The sequence below is a fragment of the Lutzomyia longipalpis genome, chromosome 1 (genome assembly GCF_024334085.1).
Source record: "Lutzomyia longipalpis isolate SR_M1_2022 chromosome 1, ASM2433408v1".
Taxonomy (NCBI): Eukaryota; Metazoa; Arthropoda; class Insecta; order Diptera; family Psychodidae; genus Lutzomyia; species Lutzomyia longipalpis.
In genome coordinates, this window is record NC_074707.1 from 2,449,814 (window position 1) to 2,474,338 (window position 24,525).

Below are 24,525 nucleotides of genomic sequence, written 5' to 3' on the forward strand. Positions count from 1 at the left end.
AAGCAGTGGTATCAACGCAGAGTACTCGCCCTATCATCAGTTGTGTGGGCTCCCCACACATGATTTGAGCCGCTTTTGCAATGATATCTTAAAAAATATCACTGAGAACTCGCCGTTTAAATTGAAGAATTCTTAAGCAGTGGTATCAACGCAGAGTACTAGGATCTGGTGCTTGAGAAGGATGAGATTTTGGTGAGTTTCGATGTTGTTTCATTATTCACTAACATTCCGAGGAGTTTGGCATTGGATTTGATTGACAGCAGGTGGGATGAGATCAGCACACACACTGATATTTCTCTCCAAAAATTCAAAGAAATGATCACGCTCATTATGGACAGTGGTTATTTCAAATACCAAGGCGAATTTTACCAGCAGATTGAGGGCATGCCGATGGGGAATTGTTTGTCGCCGGTTGTTGCGGACATTACCATGGACCACATTATCGGTGTGGCTTTAGACACTGTTCCATCACCCCCACCCAGATTGGTACTCAAATACGTAGATGACCTGTTTCTTGTGGTGCATAAGGATGTCGTCAATCAATTACTACTCCATTTCAACAGCATTAATGAGAAAATCAAATTTACTCACGAGCTGGAAAAAGAAGGCGAACTACCATATTTGGATACAATGGTGAAGAGGAACGAGGATGGCACTCTCTCAACTAGATGGTATCAGAAGCCTATAGCATCAGGTCGGATTCTCAATTTTGCATCTCTCCATCCAATGAAACAAAAAATTAACACAGCTGAGGGGCTCATACACAGAGTGAAGTCTCTCACGACTGATCCTCTCACCAATACTGATGCAACCATCACTCATTTGCTAAAAAAGAACAACTATCCGCAACACTTGATTGTGAAGCTGCTGGAAAAGCAAGGGGGAGTGAGACAGAGGAATGGAGTTGATGACTCTTTCAACACGATCGCTGAGACCAAATTCTGCTCAATGACTTACATAAAGGGACTAAGTGAGGGGATAGCCAAAACTATTAAGAGACACTCGAAGGATGTGACGCTTTGTTTCAAGGCTGACAACACCTTGGGACGTTCATTCACGAACATGAAGGATCGGACCCCTCTGCTGGAGAAATCCAATGTTATATATCGCATTCCTTGTGGTGGCTGTCGTAAATACTACCTCGGCAGGACCTCGAGAAAATTGGGTACAAGGATATCGGAACATGAGCGATCTACCAGGGATTTTTCTAAGATGGCATCTTCTCTTGTTTCTCACATGCGTGAGGAGCATCATAATTTCGCTTTCAATGAAGTGAGTGTAGTGGACTCCACCAATAGATCGCATCAACTCAACTACATGGAAGCCTTTCACATCAACGCTCACAACCGCGCGGGGATGTGTGTGAACCATCGGCATGAGGGCAATGACCTCAACCATATCTTCAGTGCACTCATCCCATTGGCCGCAACTTGACGTCATGTCATCTGCTCCTCGACTTGGCGTTTTCTTTTTCTTGTGCAGTTCCGTCTGACTGTGTTATGTGCATTTTCTTAATTTTCTTTTGACAAAGGTGTCACAATACAATTGTAAGTGCACCTGTGTAGCTCTTTTTGCTTTTCATTTCCCCCTTTTTTTTTATTGTTGTAACATTTTTTCTCTTTCCGTTCAAAACTGTTTGAAATTAAGTTTCAATTTTTGTGATTTTTTCTCTTACAATTTAATTATAGAGCCTGATGAAGATCATAAATTGATCGCAACGTAGCTACTTATGTAATAAAAAACACCTGAGAACAGACTGCAACCGATTCTTTTCCTACATATACACCTCACAGTCGTTAATACTTCTATCAATTCCCACACTCTTCCCTATTTAGAAAATAATATTTTCAGCAAATTTCCTTTCAAACATCTGCATTGGACCACAATGTAGTTCTTGGATGTAAATAATCCGTGAAAAATGTAACCCATAAAAAACACATTGCATTATTATCTACCTCCACACAAGTCTTGATGGAAAATAGTTTCATTTTGTATATTTTCTTAAGGAGAGGAACTCAATAAGAGCGTTGTAGTACTTTTTCCGTTTTTGTCTATTTTCGTATAGCGCTATACAAGATTTTGTACATTCTATTTTCATGTAGCTCATATTCTTGCAAGATTCACGAGGAAAGGAGAAGTAAATGTGGGCTGGAAAACAAATTTTCCAAATAGTTTCTCTCGTATAGAGAATGTTTAATTTTAAAAATAGACAATATATGGGGTTCAATAGGAAGGCGCATTCTTCGGGCTGGAATAAAAGTTGAATTGAATTTTCTGATAAATGTACAAAGTGACAATGATTCTGCATGTGTGGGTGCTACCAATTTGCAGTATGTAGCAATAAATTCAATGAAATTTGCTTCTTCATTGTGAATATTGCAATCAAATAAACATTATTCCGTGACGATCTTTTTTTTCTCCACATTGTTCTGGGGTAACGAATAGAGGGCACACCATGAGTGAGATCGACAGTGAGGAGATGTAAATAAAAAGAAAAAAATTTTCTCTAATTCAAATATGGTTAAAAAAAAAAGAGAATCTCTGTGGAAAAATGGATAGATCGCTTTGCTCTTTATTTGAATAAAAAGAGCTGAATGGATAAGCTAGATATGGAAATATACGTTGAGGACAATGAGGGAGAAAAAGTTTATGAAAGATTTGTTTTACATTGTAGAACAATATTATTTTTTGGGATGGAGGGAAAAACTTGTGGTGGAGATAGCGAGACGATCGATAAAAACATCATATATGCAGTCAATATCGAATTTAATTGATGTTGTACAACTAATCAACGTTTAATTTAACGCTCAACGTAATATTTGGGCCAATTTCACGATAATCACTTCTCGGGAGAGACGTGTGCATAAGATTTACATGAGGTGACTCTTTGCTATTCTCATGCTATCTCAAAATCATCGTAAATTATTATATTGGCAGCTGAGAGTGTGGGAGAGAAAATTATACTTTAAGCACCATGAGACATGGGAATGGGGTTCTCCACCACTCTCTGTAGATTTTCACAATTTCTTATCAACACTGCATCACAATTTTCTCCACTTTCTTCACTGCATTTCCACGTGAAATGCTCACAGGGGGGGAAAAGATTATGTGTCACAAATTGCAATTTAAATGCGGCCTTCTCGGAGATATGCTGTGGCAAAATTGATAAGATGATATGTAGCGTAAATGATGTAACTAATTTCTCCGAGTAAACATAAATTTTCTTGTATGCATGTGTGTGATGTGTTGGTGCAAAAATGATTTGATGATTTTTCAGCTATTTTACAATTTTCCTTAATCAATCATCAATATAAAACAAATAGACGTACACTGGAACCATTCTTGTTGCTGTCAATCCCTACAAGGAAATCGACTGTTACTCCACTGTAAGTAATTGCAATTCCCTCTCTATTTGTTTTAGCTTTTAGCAAGACTTGCAGCAAATTGCAAATGTGTTCATCTCATGACATTAATTCACGATAAGCAATTAAATTAGTTCGCGGTACTTTATGCTAATGACTTTTCTTCCATATATCCCACAAAACACTTTGTATGTTTTTCTCACTATGAACGATTGGAACATTTTATAAATTCTGTATGAAGCTGAGAGTGTCGGGGTGATGTATATAATGGTTCTGAATGGATTCCCTTATAGAATCAATATCATTAATCTCGCAAAGAATGGATGGAGGGAGAATGAAAGTGTGGGGAGATAAAGAAATGCAACATTCATCTAAATTATTTTATCTGTCTCCAAGGAAAGTTCTTGAAGTTATTTCATTTTTTTATTTTTCTTCTTTGAAAACGAACTCAAGTTCAGGTTCAAAGTTTGTTTTGAAATAATTTTCATTGTAATATTAATATTGAATTAATAGAGAAGATTGTAGGGAAAATTTTGGAAGATTTCGTAAAAGCATAGAAGAAAGTATTTACAGGAATTGGAGGATTTATGTAGGAATTCATGGTATTTGTGGGATTTAATAGTAAAGAGCTTTGAGAAAAATAGTGTACTGGAAATAATTAATAGTAAAGACTATTTGTTTATAAATTGACTTGCAGTATTTAAGGGATTTGAAATATTCGTGGGATTTGTATGATTAACGAAAGAGGAATTAACTGCCACATTCAATAAAATGCATTGCAGAATTTTGAACAATTAATTAAATGATTTTAGAGAGAGAATTATCGGATTTGCAGGACTTGTGGTACTTATAGGATTGTCAGGATTTACAGAAAATTAAAATATTACAAAAAGACTACGCATTTTTCATTTCAAAAAAATTATTCAAACTTTTTCAATGAAGTATTGAGAATTGTATTTACAAGACTTGCAATATTTGTGGGATTTATAAAAAGAACAATAAAAATATAATTTGATAAAAATCATAAAAATATAACACTTGCAATATTTAAAGGATGTAAAATATTTTCGGTATTTATGGGATTTGCAAGATTTAGGAATGCTCGTAAAGCATAAGCTGACAATCTGTCGGCTTTGTGAGATCTTTATTAAAAAAATTTAAAATGATTTTGAAAGAATGTAAAGTATTTTCGGTATTTATGGGATTTGCAAGATTTACGAATGCTAAAATACGATTTATGAAATGATTTATTTAAAATATTTTTTTTATGGGAATTGCAAAGGGATTTCCAGGATTTTCAGGACTTGTGGTATTTATGGGATTACCAAAAGAATTCCCAATCTCATAAATATTCCACGAGAGTCAGAAGAGGAAAGAAATCATTAGCATAATTTTGGGGAGTTCGATATAATCTAGCACGGATATGACGAATGTTAAATCGATTGGGTGTGAGTATTTGTCCTCTCTTGAGATTTCTATTTGGGGGGGAGGGGGGCGGAAGAATGTGGAGAAAATGTATGAGATATTGACCCCATCATAGGAGAGTATTGAGTATGAAATGGGCGGCTTATGGCAAATAGATTGAGATCAGAGAGACGAGGAAAATGTTATTTATTAAACAGATGTGGAATGTAATCCCCAAGTTCCCCAATAGAGGAATTCTATGTTGAATTGTGTGTGGATGTGTCCGAAAGAAAATCAAAGAATTTCAACTGCGTGTCCCATAAAAAGAAGATAGAAATCTTAACAGGTTCTCATTTCTTTTCAATTGATAGTTCCAGAAAGATGTTGTTTTTTTTGCTCTTCCCCATGGGCAGTGTCTTTGAACTTGAGGATTTCTTTTTATGGTGATGATTATTCACGCGCGGTGTCAGAAGAAAATTCAATTTCCTCTGGATATGGACGAGTGCAAATGATTGTGGGAGCTTCAACGAGGGGTGTGTGTTGTAATTTCATATTGATATTCACAGGGCATATCAATTTATGGGAAGACGTTTGTATTCCCGCGCCGTATTCTTTCGTATGTACTCTTGATGATGAGAGAGATCCACTATGTTTTCACTTCCGTTTCATATGAGTAATTTTCTTGGGTATGAACTTAACATTGTCATGAATTATGTGATGAATTGTTGAATTGGTGAGAAAGATCCATGCGCGATCCCATTACAATGTCTACCACACAACTTTATGCTATCAGCAGGGGTCTCAAAATAAGAAAAAAAAAATATCCACTGCAGTTGCAGGAGTGAAAGAAGAAAAAAATGCTGGTGTCACGATGCTAAATGATGGAGAATTTTCTTTATAAAAATCATCTTTAATTTATAATAGTTTTTGCTGGAGATGGATTAATTGCAACTCATCTTGGCAATTGTTATACGAGCACTTGAAGTGTGAGAACACAGGTTAATCTATCACCACACTATAACAAATCCACATTTTATTTCATAAAATTAATGCAATATTTTTTTTTCTGAGTGTCTGATGATTTTTCTCTTACAGCATAATTTAAGCCCATTCCGCATTCTCACACGTAAAGTAAATTAATCGCTTTACATTTAATTATTTTTACTGAATTAATTCTTGAAGATTAATTAATCTTTTGGCAATCAATAGAAGAGCATTTTATTTTATTGGGTGAAATAGAGACCAGAGAGAAAAATATTCAAATTTCCCGCCATTTAATTATGCTTTTTTTTCAACGAGTTTCAATCGACAGGTGAACTTAATTAATGCAAAATACACACAAATTTATTCATTGCTTTTTTTGTTGTAACACCAAAGAAAAATGAAAGATGAAAGCCAAAATTTTCTTTGTTTGAAAAGAAAATCCCTTTTCGCGGTATCTCTGTGAGATAACAGAAAAAAAATCACGTGTGAGCCTTTCTTTTTTTTTCTTCTTCTTCATAAACCATTAATTACTTTTGCCAAAATCTTTTCATCTTGAACTTAATCACATAACTCCCATCGAGAGCATGTGTGGAATTTTTTATCATGCCTGAGAAATCAATTTCCACACAGGGTTAATTTGCTACGCGCAGACAAATGTTATTTGTTTGATGCGGAGGTAAGAAAGAAAAATATATAATAAGAAAATGATGAAGAAGAATTTAGTAAAGAACACACGTTGTACATAAAATTGGAACAATGAAAGTGATTTTTTCACTCTTTGTCTTAAAACTCATTTTTTATTGTCTACTTTTTTTGTATGCTCCTCCACCCAAAATAAAACAATAATATTAAAGAAAAATCCAACAAAGTGTGAAATGAACAATTTTTTCCCATCATTGTGTCGACTTGAGACGCTTTAGGCTGTTTTTTTTGTAAATTAACTTTGTCGCATTTTAACATTATAGGATTTTGATGATTTTTTTTCCTTCTTGAGATTTTCTGATTGTCCCCATTAGTATTTTATCCTGTTGTATCATTCACATCGCTCTAAGAATTTCTAACTAACACAGAGAAAATTAAGAGAAAGAAATAAGATTTAGGGGAAAATGAGTTAAATCTGAACCTGTATGGATATTCTAAATTAAAAGAAGGCATTAAATAATGAAATTATTGATGGAAATTGTTGAAAATGTAAAGAATTCAAATTAGATTTAATTAAAAAACAATAAAAAAATATTTCTTTAACCCTTTGGGTACACAATATTTCTAACCTAGAACTTTTAACTTAAATTTTCTCTCAAAAAGAAAACGTTTTATAAATTTTCTTGAAGAAATTGAACTTCTCTACATAATATCGATGTCGAATTTATCACGATAAGTTTAATAGATTTATTTTTCTTTAATTTAAAAATTCGAATTGTCCACTGTAGCCAGTAAAGTCCTCCAAGGGTTAATCAAACATTTAAAAAATTTTAATCTATATTTTGGAAATTTAACGAAAAATTTTATTTTCACACAGAAAATCTCAAAAAATAATCCTAAAAAATATTTTTTTGCTGAAAAACTCGGAAAAACATTCTGAAAAACTAAGCACCACTTCTTCTGTTCACAAGCGACGTTTCGGATGCTTTTTCGAGTTTTCCCGCAAAAAATTTTCACAGCCGTCATGGAACCTTTTCCTAAAAAAATATCTCTTAATTAAATTTAATTCAAGTTTAATTAGATCAGATTTAAGACATTTTCCCCTAAGATTTTTTTTTGCATTCAGAAAAATGAGCTGAAAATGATTTCTTGGAGGGATTGTTGTGTGACTTGTATTGTTTCACGTGTAACCCTGAAGATAAAACAGCGTGGTCGAGGGGAAGGTGCAGAGGAAGAAGGAACAACAAAAAAAGAAATAAAGAAAAAGCATACACCCTATTGCGTATATTGCATTTAGAGATTTTTGTTGTGTATGGCGCATGTAGCATTTATACCTGAAGAAATGGAAGAAGTGAGCACGTTGACCTCAACTTTGGTTTAGATGCGCAGGCGGATCGGGTTTTAAAAGGTACATATTACATACATTTATACCGGTTAATATTGCTAATGGGATGCGCGGTTTAATTTCTTTATGTTGACTCCTCTTCCCTCGCTCCTCAACATAGATTTTGTGAAAGACATTTTATAGAATTTTGTGCAATACTTTCTGCACTCTCTCACCGTACTCTTTTACCATATTCTCGGTCTCTTACACGGGGACACAGTCCGTGAATTGATTCATTGAATACTGAGGAAAATGATAAATTGAACGATAAATTTCCAATGAAAAACGATCTTCTAACTCTTACAGCTCTATAATGCATTCAGTCATTGTTCACGCGTGATCTTTTAAGTTGCGATAAGAATATTCTAAACTTTAGAATTTCATTTGAATGCATTAATGTTCCCTTCTGCTATCCCTCTTGGATTTTCTTACGTTGAAAATGCATTCAAAAGAATATAAGATAAACTCACCACGAGGAATTTATCGCAAGACATTCTTCATAAGCTTGAGAATTAGGAAAAGAATTTGACAATCAATCAATTTATGAACCTTTTGAATATTCTTTAATGGTGCCAATATGAATTTGGATTTATGATAATTTCTTTCTACTTCATCAACGTTGTATTTTCCACGCATTAAGTATTCAAAAAATGCACAGTTAATAATGGATTAGAAGCTTTTTCGAAATGTGTGATTCATCATGTTTCTCGTGGTTTAATCCGGGAAAATATTTCTTTGTGAAGTTGATGAATTTTGAGAGAGAAAAGAAATTTTTATTCCATAATGAATTTTATTTGGATAATAAAATAACGAACGTGCAATGAAATATACATTTTGGGGAATTTGACAAAATATTAGTGGAACAATATGAAGAGAATCTTTCTGCTTTATGCCTAAAAAAATCTGACTGCATCTGGAAAAGATCAATGGGGGTTAATCTGGCGAATATTTGCAATTTATTCTCTGAATTTTTGGAATAAAGTTTTCAATTCTTTCTGAATGATTAATTTTGCTTAAGAGACTTATGTTCTAAATTTCTTTTTAACAACTCAGATTTGACCAATCTCATTTTTAAATTGCCTAGAAAAGTTAATTTTTAATCAAAAATCTTAAAGTTTCGCACAAAAAGTTCTAAAACTTAATCTTTAACTACATACAGCTTTCGTAAGCATAGATAATTCATATTCTATTTTTATGCACTCAAAGTCAACCAAGAAGAATTGTCGAATGTTCTAAATGAATAAGCAAATTAGATTTTAATGAATTATCTATCAGAATATATGTATATTTTGTTTGAATAAAGAATAAGAATTACTTCGCATTTAAAAAATACTTTTAAGAGTTCAATTGTTCTAATTGCAAATTTGTAGGTAATAAACTCTCAATTAATATTTTAATTAAAGAATTCTTGACAAAAACATATTTAGAATATCATTTTTTCTTGATATTGAAAACAATCATAGAATCTAGGTGAAAAGATTACGAACTCTGGCTTCTTCTGAAAGAAAATTAATTAAATTGCATACTATCTGCGTAAATTACATTACGAATAAGAAGATGAAGAGATATAATTTATAGAGCTTACAGAAGTAACAATAATAAACTTCCACATGATTTCGCTAAAGTAATGGCTTTGCAAATCATGTGCTTTGCGTTGTACTGAAACAATATGATTGGCAGTTGATGATAAATTTGATTGTAAAGTTGAGAACGTATAGTGTAGGTAGGTCAATCGACACGTGCTTCTGCGAGATATAATTCCGTAAACTTTGCAGTAATGAAAATGATTATTTTATGTTGGGAAAATTTATGCTACAAATCATCCTCTTGATAGCATTAAAAACCCCAAACTTTTTGCTTAGTGGGGGAATTTTCGAAGAATTTGCTGAGTTGTCTCATATGGAGTCTATGCGAGTCATCAGATTTCCAGTTCTCGAGTTTAATTTGTTTTATTTTCTTTTAATAAAAGCATAATTTGATATCTTGTTAGTCAAATGGAGAGCATTTGTATGAGAAAAAAATATGTGTGGGACAAGGCGTGAAGAAAGAAGAATATAATCTGCTTTATTGCTTGTCATATGGTGATGTGTGCTTGTTTGAATTAAAAAGATGTTGAAGATTAAAGATGATGATTTTTGTCACCATTTTGGGAATTAACAAAAAAAAATTGTGGCAAGACGCGATGTCTATAAATAAACATCCCGTGTGAATTGGTCAAGCTTTTCATGAATGAAAGCTTCATTGTGGATTTTCCTTACACGAGCTTTGTGGGACGGAAATTGATTTTGTGTCTGTGAGCATGTGTTGAGTTCGTTACCCCTCCTTTTTGTTTTCTTTCTCCCTCATGCCATACATTAAGGTGGAGACGAGGTGAGGGAGTTGGTTGAATGATTGCAAAAATCGCAATGAAGCACAGAGAAAATGTATTATGTTGTGCTTTTATTTTTTGCTTCTTGTCTCATCTAATATAGGTCACTGAGGAAAAATTACTTTGTTAAATGCCTTTTTCCGCAATATCCAAAGTCTGGCTTATATTAATTTAATTCTCCGCAATAAAGTGTGTATGTGAGAAATCCTCACCCTGAATGCTTTCATCTAAATTATTACCTACTCACTTGTAAGGGGGAGTTTCTGTGAGCTTTTGGGATTTTTTCTTGTGGGTACTGTCATGAGAGCCACAAATGGATTTAAGTCACGAATTATTATTGTTATGATTGAGAGGTAGTTTCAGGGGGTTAGCCAGAGGGTATATTGTATTAACAGTAGGAACTCTGATTTCCAATTGCAGAGCTATGTGATAAAGTATCATGGGCAGAAGTTGGGTGTTTTGGAACCACATATTTTTGCCATTGCCGAAGCAGCCTATCGGAATCTCAAGGAATACGATAGGAATCAGGTAAAGAAAATTGAATTTAGCAACTTTTTCTTTGGATCCCCTAAAGATAAGAATTTGAATTGGATTGGGTCACATGAAAAAAAGAATTTAATGAGATATTTTGTGGAGAAAATTACGTGAATTTTCCTTTCCATATGTTCACAGTCATGTGTCATATCGGGTGAATCAGGTGCTGGGAAGACAGAAACAACCAAATTTGTTCTTCAATACCTGTGCTCTGTCACCTGCGATGTTTCGACATGGGTGCAACAGCAAATTCTCGAGGCAAACACCATTCTTGAGGCATTTGGTGAGTGTGCTAAGTAGAAGGCAATACAATTATCTCAATGGGTGGTTTTTACCGCGCGCCAAGATTGGCTTCTTTATGCCCAAAACACACGTGAAAGACGCGCGGAAGAAAGGTGTGGAAGACGGTTATATATAGAGAGAAGTTCCAGTTGAGGAAATTGATTTAGTTTTGACCTCTAATTTGATTATTTAATGAGTGTGAAGATCTAATTACAAGGCGGGTGCTATATTAACTCATCACCTTTCATATGCACACGTTTTTCCCCTTTTATTTTCTTTCTCTTAGAATCATTAATTCTAATTGAGTTCTTTACCATGTTATCTACAAACATAGTAGAGGCATAATATTCGAATTAATGAGTGCCTCCATAGGGTGCACGCAGGCTTAACTCTCTCTACCAACGCGTAGTTTTAATTCTAATTTGTTAATTAAAATTTTCTTATTTTGTATTTTATTTCAATTTTGCAATTTAGGCAATGCAAAAACAATTCGAAATGACAACAGCTCGAGATTTGGGAAGTTCATGCAAGTTTGTTTCGATGCAAAGTGGTGTATAAAGGGATGCATAATTCAGGATTACCTCTTGGAACAATCACGAATAACATTTCAAAGTCCCGACGAGAGAAATTATCACATTCTCTATCAACTTGTTGCTGAAGGGAAGGTGAGATTATATTATTTAAGCTCTACAACATAATTTCCATTCATCATTAACCCAAAATGGTTATGTCGTGTCAAAAAGTGATGTTGCTATTTTGGGAATAATTTTTTTTTCAACAATTTCGTCTGTGAATTTGATGTTATAATGAGTTCCGTGGTTATGCTCGTGAATGATAAGAAAAGTAATAATGGGAGAACTTTCAAAGTTATGGAGGGGAATGTAAATGATGATTCATCCCTCTTGTGGGGGAATTTATGTAAAGGAAAAAGTTTCGCGGAATATGGCGTTGAATTTTTGAAATTCTCTTACCAGGTGAAATTTAATTTAAAAATTATTCAGGTCAGTTTTAATATGAATAAAAAGTCAGGAAACTGAAAAGAAAGGATTCAGAATATGAAGGAGTTTATTAAGGAATCATTTGAATCTTAATTGATATTGGGCGGAATTCACTACTCAGTCAAGCTTAAAATTTTAAGTCTGACTTAAAATTTTTAAGTCGGGCTTGGATTTTCCTGAATTGTCCTGGAAAATATGTAAGATTTTCCGATTAAAGAACTATTTTATTTTATTTTATATTATTTTAAAAATTTTAATTCAAACTTAAAAAAACTGACTTAAAATCTTAAGACCGACTTAAAAAACGACTTGAATTTTTAAGCCCGACTGAGTAGTGAATTCCGCCCATTATCAGGCTTGAGATTCCTTAAAACTCGACTTTAAAGGTGATAAAAGCTTCGTAAAAATCTGTTCAAGTTTATCTCTAAGAATTTTTAATCAATAGATGCTTAAATTGGCCAAAGTTTGATCAAATATTGAGCAATATTTGACTACAAATAGGAGTTATATTAAAGTTTTTTTTTTTCGAGAAAATCTCGCACAATATTTAATCAGTTCTATTTTCAATGTTTTTTCTAAACATTGAAATAAAATAAAAATAAATATTTGTTCAATTAATCAGTCAAACATCAGTCAAAAAGATCAACAGTCTCAAAGTTAGAGCCATGTCCTGTCAAGCCTTATTCCATTCTTCAGGCGTTGAATACAATTGAAAAATTGTTTGTTCACTTAAACAGTCAAATATCAATAAAAATCTTTAATCAAATCTCTTTTACAAAATTGGCCAAACCTTGATCAAATATTGAGTAATATTTGACTGCAAAGAAGAGCTATATTGAGGTAAATATTTGACTTAGAAAAACCTCTTAAAACTTTTTTTTAATTCCATTAAAATCATTGAAAAACGGAAACTGAATTTTAAAAGAACTTCAAGGAACAATTAGGCAAAATTTGGCCAAAAATCAATCAAATATTGACCCAAAATTGCATCATTTTTAAAATATTAATAAAAAGTAGCTATTTCATGAAGATTTATGCAAAAAATCATAATTAAAGCGTCAAAAAGCCCCTTGGAAAGCCCTTAAAGTATTTAATCGTTAAATATTTCACATTACCATGCAAGGAGAAAATGCTCAAAGAAAGCCTCGATGGTTTTTACGAAAATATAGCAGCACAATGACTTCATTCTCTTCATTCCTTAAGTAGAAATGACGTGCATAGCATAACTATGAGGGGTTAATGTTTTGTGGGGGTGTGTGGGGTGCAATTAGATTGTCTCCTTGAATTTTCTCACGCATTTCCCTCATGTTGGCAGAATAATAAAGAGCTGTCGGGTGTACTGCATCTACGTGACCCATCCTTCTATCGTTACTTGAATGCATCTGGTAATGTACAAATCGACATTTCGTCTGAAGCGCGACGCTTTGAGGCTCTTAGGCTTGCATTCACGGTACTACAGATACCCCAGCCGATGGTTGATGGTATCTTTCGTGTACTTAGTGCCATTTTATGGTTGGGAAATCTCAACTTTGAGGACGTCGACGGGGAGCGGTGTGAGCTGGCGAGTGAGGACAAGCAAATAATTGCCATTGTGGCTGAACTGATGGGTTTGCAGGAGAGTGATGTGAAACATGTTGCCCTTATGCGACAAATTAATGTTCGCGGAAATATTACGGAGATCCCATTAAAAGTTCAAGAGGTGATTATTCTCATTAAAATTTTTTTTTCCCTTAAAATGATTGATTATTTCCCTTTTTTTGCGTGATAAAATTTTCATTGCTCAAACTTTAATGCTAAATGAGTGCGCCCTTATCCCCACCTTTTAGGCACGTGAAAATCGTCATGCCATGGCAAAGGCACTGTACTCGAGAACATTTGCATGGCTCATTAATCACATCAATACCTGCATAAATCCAGGACAAGATGCCACGAGATTTCTCGGTGTTTTGGATATTTTTGGCTTTGAAAATTTCGACGTGAACTCCTTTGAGCAACTCTGTATTAACTATACAAATGAGAAACTCCACAAATTCTTCAATCACTACGTCTTTGCACTCGAACAAGAAATTGTAAGTTTTTCTTTCAATTTAGTTTGAAAGCTTTAGGGCTTTTTCAGCTCTTGATTGTTGACTTTTTTCTTTTATTTGATTGTTTGCAGTACAAACAGGAGGATATAAAATTTTCCCATATTCAATTCACCGACAATACAATGTGCTTGGAGTTGATTGAGAAACCACCACGATGTATTCTTAAATTGCTTACTGAGCAATGTCATATGCCAAAGGGTTCCGATACGGCCTATTTAACAAATTTGCATGCCGAATTCGAAGGGCATGCACGATACGTAAAGGTAAGAGAAACAATTTGTTCTTTGTTTGTTTGAATTTACTTCAATTTATTCAATTTATTGGGAATTGAAATCGATTAGAAATGCTTTTCTGTTTATTTTTCCTGAGAAATTTTCTTTTATATTGATTGGATTATATTGACGTCCAAAGTATGAAGAATTCGGGTTTAATTTAATATATTAGGTGGATTTAATCACGCAATACGATGATTTTTAAGAGAAATAAAAACGTTTTTTCTCTTAAAATTGCGTAATGTTAATATTTTGCATATTTCCAAGCATATTTCTTAAGAAGTTCGTGGTGTAGGGAAGAAGAACGCATTTATTTATTCAAAGAATCGTGGGTTCAAATCCCACTGAAAGTTATAACCTTTTCACCTTTTTTCAACCTTAAAAAATATTTTTTCAAAGTCAAATTATAAAATTGAGAATATTAAAAGGATTTTTCTCATTTCCACAACAGAAGGATCTAAAAAATAGTCTTTATACTGTATATTTTAATTTAAGGAAGATCAAACTGTTTTTCTTTTCATCGATTTCCCAAAGTTCTCTTCCGCCAAGAAAATTTTTTAGCCCGGAGATTTTACTTACCGCACCCCCCCCCCTTAATTTTTAAATGACAGTGATACTAAAAACTACGCCGACCTCGAATTTTTCATTTAGTTTTATTATTTTTTATCTGTTAAAAAATTAGGTCGCTTTTTTCGACAACTTATTTAGCATAATAGATCGGTTTGAGTTTTTTTTAAGGCTTTATTAACTTAAACTAGGCTTCGGTTTTATAAGCTGAGCTTAAGTTTTTAATTGAGGTTTTTCGATTTAGCTAAATCTCAGTTTTTTTTTTTAAGTTAAATATTAAGTTCTTTTAAACTAGACTTAATTATTTTATACTGAGCTTAATTTTCCTAAGTCATGTTAAGGTAGGGTTAAGTGCATTCTAGACCTAGCCTGTTTTAAATATTAAAACCTTAAAAGCTTAATCTTAAACAATTGTAAGGTAAATTGTATAAGACCTCAAGGAGTGCAGTTGGACTTAAAATCTTAAGCCTGGCTTAAAAAAGAAAGCTAAGCCGTTTATTAAGCCAGGCCTATTTTTTTTAAGCCGAACCTTAGTTCCTTTAGGTCAGACGAATTCGGCCTCAGTTCAGCCTGATCTAACCTTGAAATCTTAAAAGCCTAACCTTAAAATCTTAGGATTGACTTTAAAAACTTAAACTTAGTTTGAAGAAAGTTGTAGCCTAGCTTAAAGAAGTTTATTCTAGTTTAAAAAAACTCAGATCTGACAAGACAATTTTCCTTTAGCAAAAAAAAATCCTAAATTACAGAGTCTTAATTTGAATTTCCGGTTTTTTGATTTTCTGATACTGCCGAATTTTAAAGGAAAAAAAACTCTGTAGCCCGGAGATCATACCCCAAAACCCGAAGTCTCTGGGTGAAACCCATAGAGGTGGTAGCCCGAATTCCCACATTATTCTAATTTTTCATTTAAATAAAAAAAGAATTATTTTGCATGAAGGGCAATCGAGAATTCATTATTCTGTACTAATTCCCTCAATTTAGGGTGCTGACCGACGACATTGGGAGTCAGAATTTGGCATAAAGCACTATGCGGGCGGTGTTAGCTACACCGTGAAGGGTTTTGTGGATAAGAATCGCGATGTGCAGCAAGATGTGCTGTTTGACTTTATGAGTCGCAGCACAAATGCCTTTGTGCAGGAAATGGTCTCTTACCAGGATCTCCTGTCGTTGCAATCCCAACCACCGCCACCGCCACCAATCCCCGGTGGTGGTGGTGCTGTCCCGAATGGGCCACCAAATGGGGCTGCAATTGGCACAGTGCAACGTGGTACGTCCAAAGGGAAGCTCACAGTGAGTGATACATTCAGGCAGCAGCTGCAGGCACTTGTGGATGTGCTGCAGAGTACAAATCCGTGGTATGTGCGGTGCATAAAGCCAAATATGCACAAATTGCCGAATGATTACAATGATGAAATGGTGCTGGACCAGCTGAAGTATCTCGGAATGTTGGACATCATACGCATCAGGCGCGAAGGCTTCCCAATTCACATGACTTTCGATGAGTTTGTCCACAAGTACCAGTGTCTGACGAAGCGTTTTGGGCGTCGAAGTAGCCAAGAGCAGGTGTTGTCTGTGATAAAGGAGCTCAATGTGCCATCGACTGAATGGCAGCTGGGCAAGACAAAGATCTTCCTGAGGAGTTTGGTGCACGAACCCCTCGAGGATGCGCGCAAGCAGGTGATCAATGGCAAGGCGGTGCTCATCCAGACGGCATGGCGACGTCATACGGCCAGGAAGAAGTTTGTACGCGTGAGGAATGCCACCCTGAGGATACAGCACGCCTACAAGGGGTGGAAGTCACGCATTGAATTCCTCCGGCTACGGCGGGCTGCCATTGTCATTCAGAGTCATCTGCGAGGGGTATTTGCACGTGAAGTGGCGGCAGCATTGCGTGAGATGCGACGTGTGGAGGAGGAGATGCGAAAACGGGAGCGTCTCGAGGCGGAACGCAAGCAAAGGGAGGCTGAATTGTCGGCACAGCAAGCTGAAGAGGAGCGACGGGCACTCGAGGAGTGTGAAAAGTTCGTATATAATTACGTTTTTTCTTCTATTTTGTAGTGATTCTCTCTCTGCTTTTTCACCGGCTATGCTTCCTCATTTCTCTCCCACTGATTTCTTCATTGTGCGTACCGCGTAAAATACCAAGAATTATGCGTTTATGCACTTGAGTGCTTCCGCAGTAGTTGAGTGTTATCCTTGAATCATCTTGCCATTTAAATGCTTTTTTTTTATTTAATGCCTATTAGCTTGAGAATTCTTACAAATGCATTTTAATTGCTGGCAGTTTTTTTAAGAGTTCTTTTGTGCTTTTTTTGTTGCAACATTTCTCACGGGATTTAGAGGGACTTTATGCAGATTTATTGCTGTTCTAATGAATATTTAAAATAGATAAAGCAATTTTATTTATTCTTTTTTAGCTGTGATTCTTTCTTCAAAGAAGCACAGCTTCTGTGTACACTCTAAAATGCAAAGTCGTCAGATCGGGCTCAAACTTGGGATAAGCACGAATTAGGGTCCCCACATTCCAAAAAACGTATGCGCCAAAAATCTTTCCGTCCGTCCGTCCGTCCGTCCGTCCGTCCGTCCGGCCGTCCGGCCGGAACCTTTCGCTAAATTACAAGAGAACGGTAGTAGATAGAGACTTGCGGTCAACGGCAAAGTTCATATATCGACTGGAAGACATCCGATTATGAGGTCAAATCCACCCCCCCCACCCCCCCGTCCGCCATTTTGAATAACCCTCAAATTTTGTTTTCGCTATATCTCAGGCCCTATTATAGCTAAAAATCTGAAATTTTGATATGTTGTAGGGACCATCAAGACCTTTCCAACGATACCTCATTTTTGAAAATCGGCCAAGCCGTTTAGCCAATATGGCCGCCACAATTTTTCATCGAAAATCGGCCATAACTCGAGAACGGCTTGACCGATTTTGATCAACTCAGGCTTAAATGAAAGATATTAACGAGCCCTATAACTGCTCGGAACATCGCAAGTTCAAAAAATGACCGCAAGTGGCGCTAAAATCGAAAACAAAATTTTCGATGAGTTTTCGATGAATATCTCGAGCACCGCTTTATAGAATTGCTTCAAATTTTGGTATGTTATAGTTGACTATAGTATCTATCACCATGCCAAAAATGAAGAAAATCTATGTAGCCGTTCCGGAGATATCGCGTTTTAAAGTTAACATGTTATATCTTGAGTTGCATAAAACCAATGCCCCGCGAAGCGGGGCGTTTTATATATACACATATAAAAGTAAAGTAAAATATATATAAATGCATAGATATATACATTATATATACATATTAAAATGAAAAGATAAATATATATAAACTGCAAAGATAAAAATTAAATATAGCATGGATGGAACAGTATAAAGCGAAAGAACGGTAAGTAAAACTTACGGGCTGTGATTCTTTCTTTGTCAGTGAAATGTGAAATTGACTGAAAATTGAGGATGGGCAAATTTTGAGGAAGGCTTTCTCGCGTACCGAATCACAGCCAACGCCCACGATTAAGGCTTTTCACAAAATATCTGCGCGTTGGCTGTGATTCGGTGCGCGAGAAAGCCTTCCTCAAAATTTGCCCATCCTCAATTTTCAGTCAATTTCACATTTCACTGACAAAGAAAGAATCACAGCCCGTAAGTTTTACTTACCGTTCTTTCGCTTTATACTGTTCCATCCATTTTTAACGTTATTGTGGTGTTTTTTTGAATGATAATTATGCTGATTTTCTTGGGCTAGTTAAAATGGATTTATGGGATTTTTTTAAAATAAACTAGGAATTGTGGGATTTGTAGGACTGTATGAATTTGTAATTTAATTGCTTAAAAATATTTATTGGATTTCTTAAGCAATTTATTTATCTTTTATTTTTTTTGTTAGGAGCTGTAATGTACTTGTGGGATTTGTGGGATTTACCAGTATTTCAGAATTATTCAATAACCATTTAAAAATATTTGTGAGATTTTAAAAGAAATTTAAGTACAAATCAATTTATTTTCATTGAACAAGCAGAAATGTATTTATAGGATTTTTGGGACTCTATGAACTTATAGGATTTGTGGTATTTTCAAAAGGATTTAGAAATGGAACTGAATGATACAAAAAAATTAAAAATTATTCATAAAATTGACGAGAAGATTTTAGATTATGCTACTTATGGTATTTATGGGACTTATGGTATTTTAAAGTGGATTTGTGCGATTGGATGGATTTTCAGTCTTGATATATGATTTAAATAACGTCCGACCCAGCAAAACATAAAAATAATAAGAAAAAGATATGTATATGATTTACAAAGAGATAGATTTGATAAAGAACTTAAAAATTTATTGAAAATATTATCTGATTTTAAAAGACGATTAAAATAATAATAATAAATGGATTTATGGGATTTTTTTAATAAATTTGTAGGAATTGTGTGATTTCCAAGTCATTTATTGGATTTGTTAAGCAATTTATTTATCTTTTGTTTTATTTTGTTAGAAGCTGCAATGTATTTACGAGATTTATAGGATTTGTGGGATTTTCAGAATTACAGATTTATTTATTACTTTCTTATAAATATTTGTGAGATTTTAAAATAAATTGAAGTAAAAATCAATTTATTTTCATTGAACAAGCTGAAATGTATTAATGTGATTTTTTAAATTCTATGGACTTGTAGGATTTGTGGAATTTCAAAGGGATTAAGAAATTGGAACGTTATGATACATAAAAAATAAAAATTAATTTATAAAATTGTTAAAGAGACTTTAGATTATGGCACTTATAGTATTTATGGGACTTACGGTATTTATGGGACTTGTGGTACTTTAGTGTATATTTGTGAGATTGATTTCACAAAGAATTTAAAAATTTTATAAAAATATTTTCTGATGAATTTAAAAGAAAATTAAAACAATAAAAAAAAATAGAAAAGAATTTGCCATATTGCTGCAAAACTTGCAAAATATTTTTAAAAAATTCTCATATGCATTGACAAGGAGTTCTCATTCTCAACTCCTTCATATCCTTTCTTAATTCTTTTTTTTCCAATATCTCTAACAAAAAAGTAGGTACTCTGTGCTAAAATTAGCTTCCAAAAACGTTAAGAAAAAATTCTCGCAGAAATTTAATTGAAAGAAAAATCCGGAAAATCTAAAGAATCCCATTTACTCCAATTTATGTTGAGCATCTTTTCGTAGATATTTTTGTTGCTTTTCTCGTTGTCTTTAGTTGTAGATTTTTTGATTATTATGCTAAAAGATGAATTACTTAAACTTTTGAAAGCATGCAAACTTATGGGAATAATTTACAAAAGAATGGGTGAGTTTTATGGAATTTTTCTTTTTGCTTTCAATAACATGAGAGTGAATTTTTATCTACATATTTCCTTCATTTTTATGAGAGAATTTTCTCTGTGTAGGGGGCTGCTTTTGAATTTTTGATAATGTAGTTTGAAAGTTTTTCTTGTAGAACTTTTGAGAATATTTTTCCACCCAAGCTGAGCTTCATCATGGGGAAGCTTTTTGAGTAATAAAATGTTTTTTTTTGTCTCTGATTCTTTAGGGCTGTTAAGCAAGAAATGTTGGCACTGTCACAAATGGCTGAACAAATAAATTCTAAATTTAATCAAAATTCCGAATCATCGCAAATCAATGGAAGTTACCAATCGTCGAGCAATCAGAGCAGCGAATCCGTGGATCTGGACAATTTGTTCGCTTTTCTGAGTGAGGTGACGCCCAATTCCAATGTGAATGCCCTTATTGATGAGATTGGCGAGAAGATGGATAATCTCGTGGAGGATCTCGATGTTGAGCTGGAGACAGTGATACAGCAGGAGATTGAGGGATTGGCTCTCGAGAGACCAACTAAGCTATCCCCACTGCCACCACCACCACAACTACCACCGCCATCCCTTCCGCATCCTGGAATTCCTGCTCCACCTGTACCACAAAGTGCAGGGGGTGCAAAGGGAATGGGAGTTCCCTCGTTGCCTGAACCAACAATGCCACCACCACCACCTCCCCTAACCAATGGCCCAGTTCCACCACCACCTGCTCATGCACCCAAAATCACAGGGATTCTCCGGAATCGTGGCTCTGAGCCCATCTATGAGGCTCTCATTGCACGCGAGGAACTCCCAACGGTACCAGAACTCCCTGAGCCACCGGCTAACTTCTCCGAGAATCCCCCGCCGCATAAGCTGCGACCAAAGAGCCCTGCAATTGCCACCGTTCGCTCAGCTAGTCCCGTACAACGCTCCTCCGGTGGCCCACTCAGCCCATCATCCCCGAAGCACAGTCGCCCCAGTTCCAGGGCTTCCTCAACGGGTGGCAGTGGGCATCCACATGCAGAACGTGAACAACGTCGGAAGTATCGCGTTGAGAAGAAACTCCAGGAGATGCATCAGCTGGATGCCACGGAGAGGGAGCGCGATGCCCTCAGGGATGACATGTACTATGATATTCTCGAATTTGCCGAGAGTAACTTCAATACACACGAAAGGTCACCCGAGGGCACCATAATGGCCACTCTCACGCGCAAAGGGCGCGGCAAGGGGGCGGAGAATGTTGTGCCAAAGTACGAGATGATCACCTACTACCGCGGCACGTCAATTCCCACATCCCACATCCACATGTACGACCCGGAAAATGTTAGTGTTGCATGCACAATTTTCCGGGATCTCTGCAAATACACCCGCGGGGAACTCAACACGGAGCGTGAACTGCAGGTGAGTCCGATGTGTTGTTAATATTTCCTCTCTGCAGATTATTGTGGCCTCAATTTGGCCCCTAACTTTGATTATTTAACTTTTAATAATTCCCTTGAGAGGATTCCGAATTTATGCTCCTGGAAATGAGGATTAGTTGGGAAATTTATTGAACTTTTCCTTGACTTTGTTAACATGTTAAGAGCATTTAGCAAAATATGCATAGAAGTTAAAAGTTTCTATAAAGTTTACTACATAATAAAATATTTTCTTTTGTAAAGAGGAAAAATATTGCAACGAAAGTTCTTGGATAATTTATATTAGGAGAGGATGGGGTTGAGTTGGTTAATTTATTTACAAAAAATGTTATTTATGTATGTAGTCTCTTTTTTTTTGTTTTTTAAATTGTCGAAAATCTCAAATGGAAAAGTTCTTACGGAAAGGAGTTTTAAATTCATTTGAATGAAACAGAAAAAAAAACATAAAAATGACGTCATTTTTTGCATTTTTATGCAAATTTTTTCCAAGAAAAGGCGAATTATTATTTTTCTAATTCATTTTTTTTATTCTTTTGAGTTTCTTTTTCATTATAAAAACCGAAAAAATACCTTTTCTTCTGTAGAATATGCACTAAATCACGAAAAATTTGACTTTTAGAGCTTTTTATGAGGCTTTACGAAACCCAAAAAAAACTAAATTTTTCTGTAGATATTTTAATAACGAATTGTTCGGAAACAATCAATAAAAAAATGCTCTTCTTGGAGCTTTCAGCGATGTTTAGATGCATTATAAACCTTTTAAGTTCCTTCTTTCAATTTAATAATGATTAAACACCTTTTCTGCTCTGTTAGATCTCGAAAAATTTGACTTTTAGAGCTTTTTTAGCCTTTACGAAAGGAGCTTGGAGCTTTCAGCGATATTTCTATTTATTTAGCCTGAAGATGATTTTATATAAAACCGAAACGTCGCTGGAAAATGTTGTTTTCGAACAATTCAACCTTAAAATGTAAAATTTCTACAGAAAACTGAAGTTTTTTTTTTTTGGGTTAAAGGCTCCTGAAAAATCTCTAAAAATAAAATTTTTCGAGACCTAACAGAGCAGAAAGGTGTTTATTCGTTTTTATATTGGAAAACAGGATCTCAAAAGGTTTTAAATAAATCGAAACGTCGCTGAAAGCTTCAAGACGATCGTTTTATATTCTGTTTCCGAACAAAAAAATATCCTTCAATTTTCTTCCCAATTCTTTTTTATATTTTTAAATAAAAGAAAATAATAAAATAAAAAGAAAGTAAAATTCTTCTTCAATGTTCTTTTCAATGGAATTTTGTGGTTGAATGGAATTTTTATAATGCAAGTGTGCCAGCCGAGAGAGGAAGCAATTCTATGCATATAATTAATATATATCTCCAATTGCAGGTGATTCAATTCATAATTGGACAGGGAATCGAGCGTGAAGAATTGCGAGATGAAATATTCGTGCAATGTATGAGACAGGCAACAAATAATCCGCATTCTGAATGGACTGATCGTGTCTGGCTCCTCATGTGCCTCACAATTGTGGCTTTTCAGCCAAGTAAATTACTCTTTAGGTCAGCTGCACTTACTCTTTATGCTCACAAAAAAAAACTAATTGAGGGAGAGAGAGAGAAAAAGTAAAAATAATATAATTTGATTGTTCCGCAAACTTTCAGGTACTACGTGAGCTTCCTGAAGAAGAATCTCGAGACGTTGGATGGGAAATTGCGGCAGTATGTCCAATGGTGTATGGATAATTGCAAATATACGAAAGTTTCGGCGCGTCTCTATCCACCATCGAGTGTAGAAGTTGCTGTAAGTTTGGGCTTTTCCTCTCTTTACTTTATTTCATCCGCATGCCATTAATCTTCCTGTTCTATTTTATTTTTTTCACTCTCTCTCTGTACTCGAATAGGCAATGCGTCGCCTGGGAACGATTGTGTGTCGCTTCTTCTTCTTGGATGGCCGCACAAAGGCCATTGATGTCCATCCGACGGACACAGCGAGTGATGCCGTGGCAAAATTGGCGGAAAAGCTGGGACTCTGCAATACAGAAGGCTGGGCCATATATCAATCACGTCCCGATGGGGAGGAACACGTCAAGTCCCACGACTATCTCTATGACATTATTGCAGCGTGGGAAGTGTAAGTTTTTCTCTTTTTTTTTCTCTTCTCTTTTGTGGCATTTCTTGAACATTTTGTGTTTTGCGAGATATTTATGCAGGAAGATGCCAATTTTCTGCATACATATTGGCATAATTAGTATAACTAAGAGTGACACATGGGCAGCAATTGTGGTTGAGTTCTTTTAAACTTCTTGGAAAATTCCATGGGAATCATACCAGTTTGTCTGCTGAAGAATCTTAACTCGATTGAATATTGTTTAAAAAAAAAAAACCTTTTCTCGGGGAAAGAAAGTGATTTTCCATGTATTTCTTATCGATTTAATGCTAAATTGTTATTTTCTGTTGATTTATAGATTATTTTTCAAATTCAATCCCAATAATAGGAAGATCTAATGAACTTTAAAAAAAAATTAATCAATTTCTTATTGATTTAGAACTTTTTGATCAATTGGAATAGAATGTTTCAGGAATGATATACTTCTTGACCAAAAAAATATTTGGGATTTAACCAGGAATGTTTAATTTATTTAGTTTCTGAGATATCTAAATCTAGAATATTACGGGTTTTAATATTTCTCAATAACTCAAAGAAAATTTATTTGATTCAGACAAAACTCTTTTCTTTTTCTTTGTTCTTCGAAGATGATTTTCAGAAGTTTTTTTTTATCAAAATCTGCTCAGTAGATTTTTTGCAATAAATGAAAATGTGAGCCAATGGATGAAATTCACTAGTTAGGCACTCTTAGATTTTTATTTAATTTTTCTTAGGAATCCTTCGAGTTTCCTTAAGATAA

General features: G+C 34.7%; 2 protein-coding genes across 2 annotated transcripts in view; one reads left to right on the plus strand and one right to left on the minus strand.

The window, feature by feature from the left end:
- Window positions 1-24,525, plus strand: part of LOC129786398 (myosin-I heavy chain) — a 57,974-nt gene that overhangs the window by 17,201 nt on the left and 16,248 nt on the right. Inside the window, exons 3-14 of the mRNA XM_055821382.1 lie at window positions 3,324-3,386; window positions 10,565-10,672; window positions 10,817-10,961; window positions 11,435-11,625; window positions 13,274-13,657; window positions 13,785-14,027; window positions 14,117-14,308; window positions 15,866-16,905; window positions 20,446-21,610; window positions 23,007-23,179; window positions 23,282-23,420; window positions 23,521-23,750. Coding sequence (XP_055677357.1) covers window positions 3,324-3,386; window positions 10,565-10,672; window positions 10,817-10,961; window positions 11,435-11,625; window positions 13,274-13,657; window positions 13,785-14,027; window positions 14,117-14,308; window positions 15,866-16,905; window positions 20,446-21,610; window positions 23,007-23,179; window positions 23,282-23,420; window positions 23,521-23,750 — 4,073 coding nt within the window. The remainder of the gene's footprint in view (window positions 1-3,323; window positions 3,387-10,564; window positions 10,673-10,816; window positions 10,962-11,434; window positions 11,626-13,273; window positions 13,658-13,784; window positions 14,028-14,116; window positions 14,309-15,865; window positions 16,906-20,445; window positions 21,611-23,006; window positions 23,180-23,281; window positions 23,421-23,520; window positions 23,751-24,525) is intronic.
- Window positions 135-24,525, minus strand: part of LOC129786413 (calcium-transporting ATPase sarcoplasmic/endoplasmic reticulum type) — a 642,650-nt gene continuing 618,259 nt past the window's right edge. The window contains exon 13 of the transcript XR_008750119.1: window positions 135-165. The gene's annotated coding sequence lies outside the window, so the exon portion shown is untranslated. The remainder of the gene's footprint in view (window positions 166-24,525) is intronic.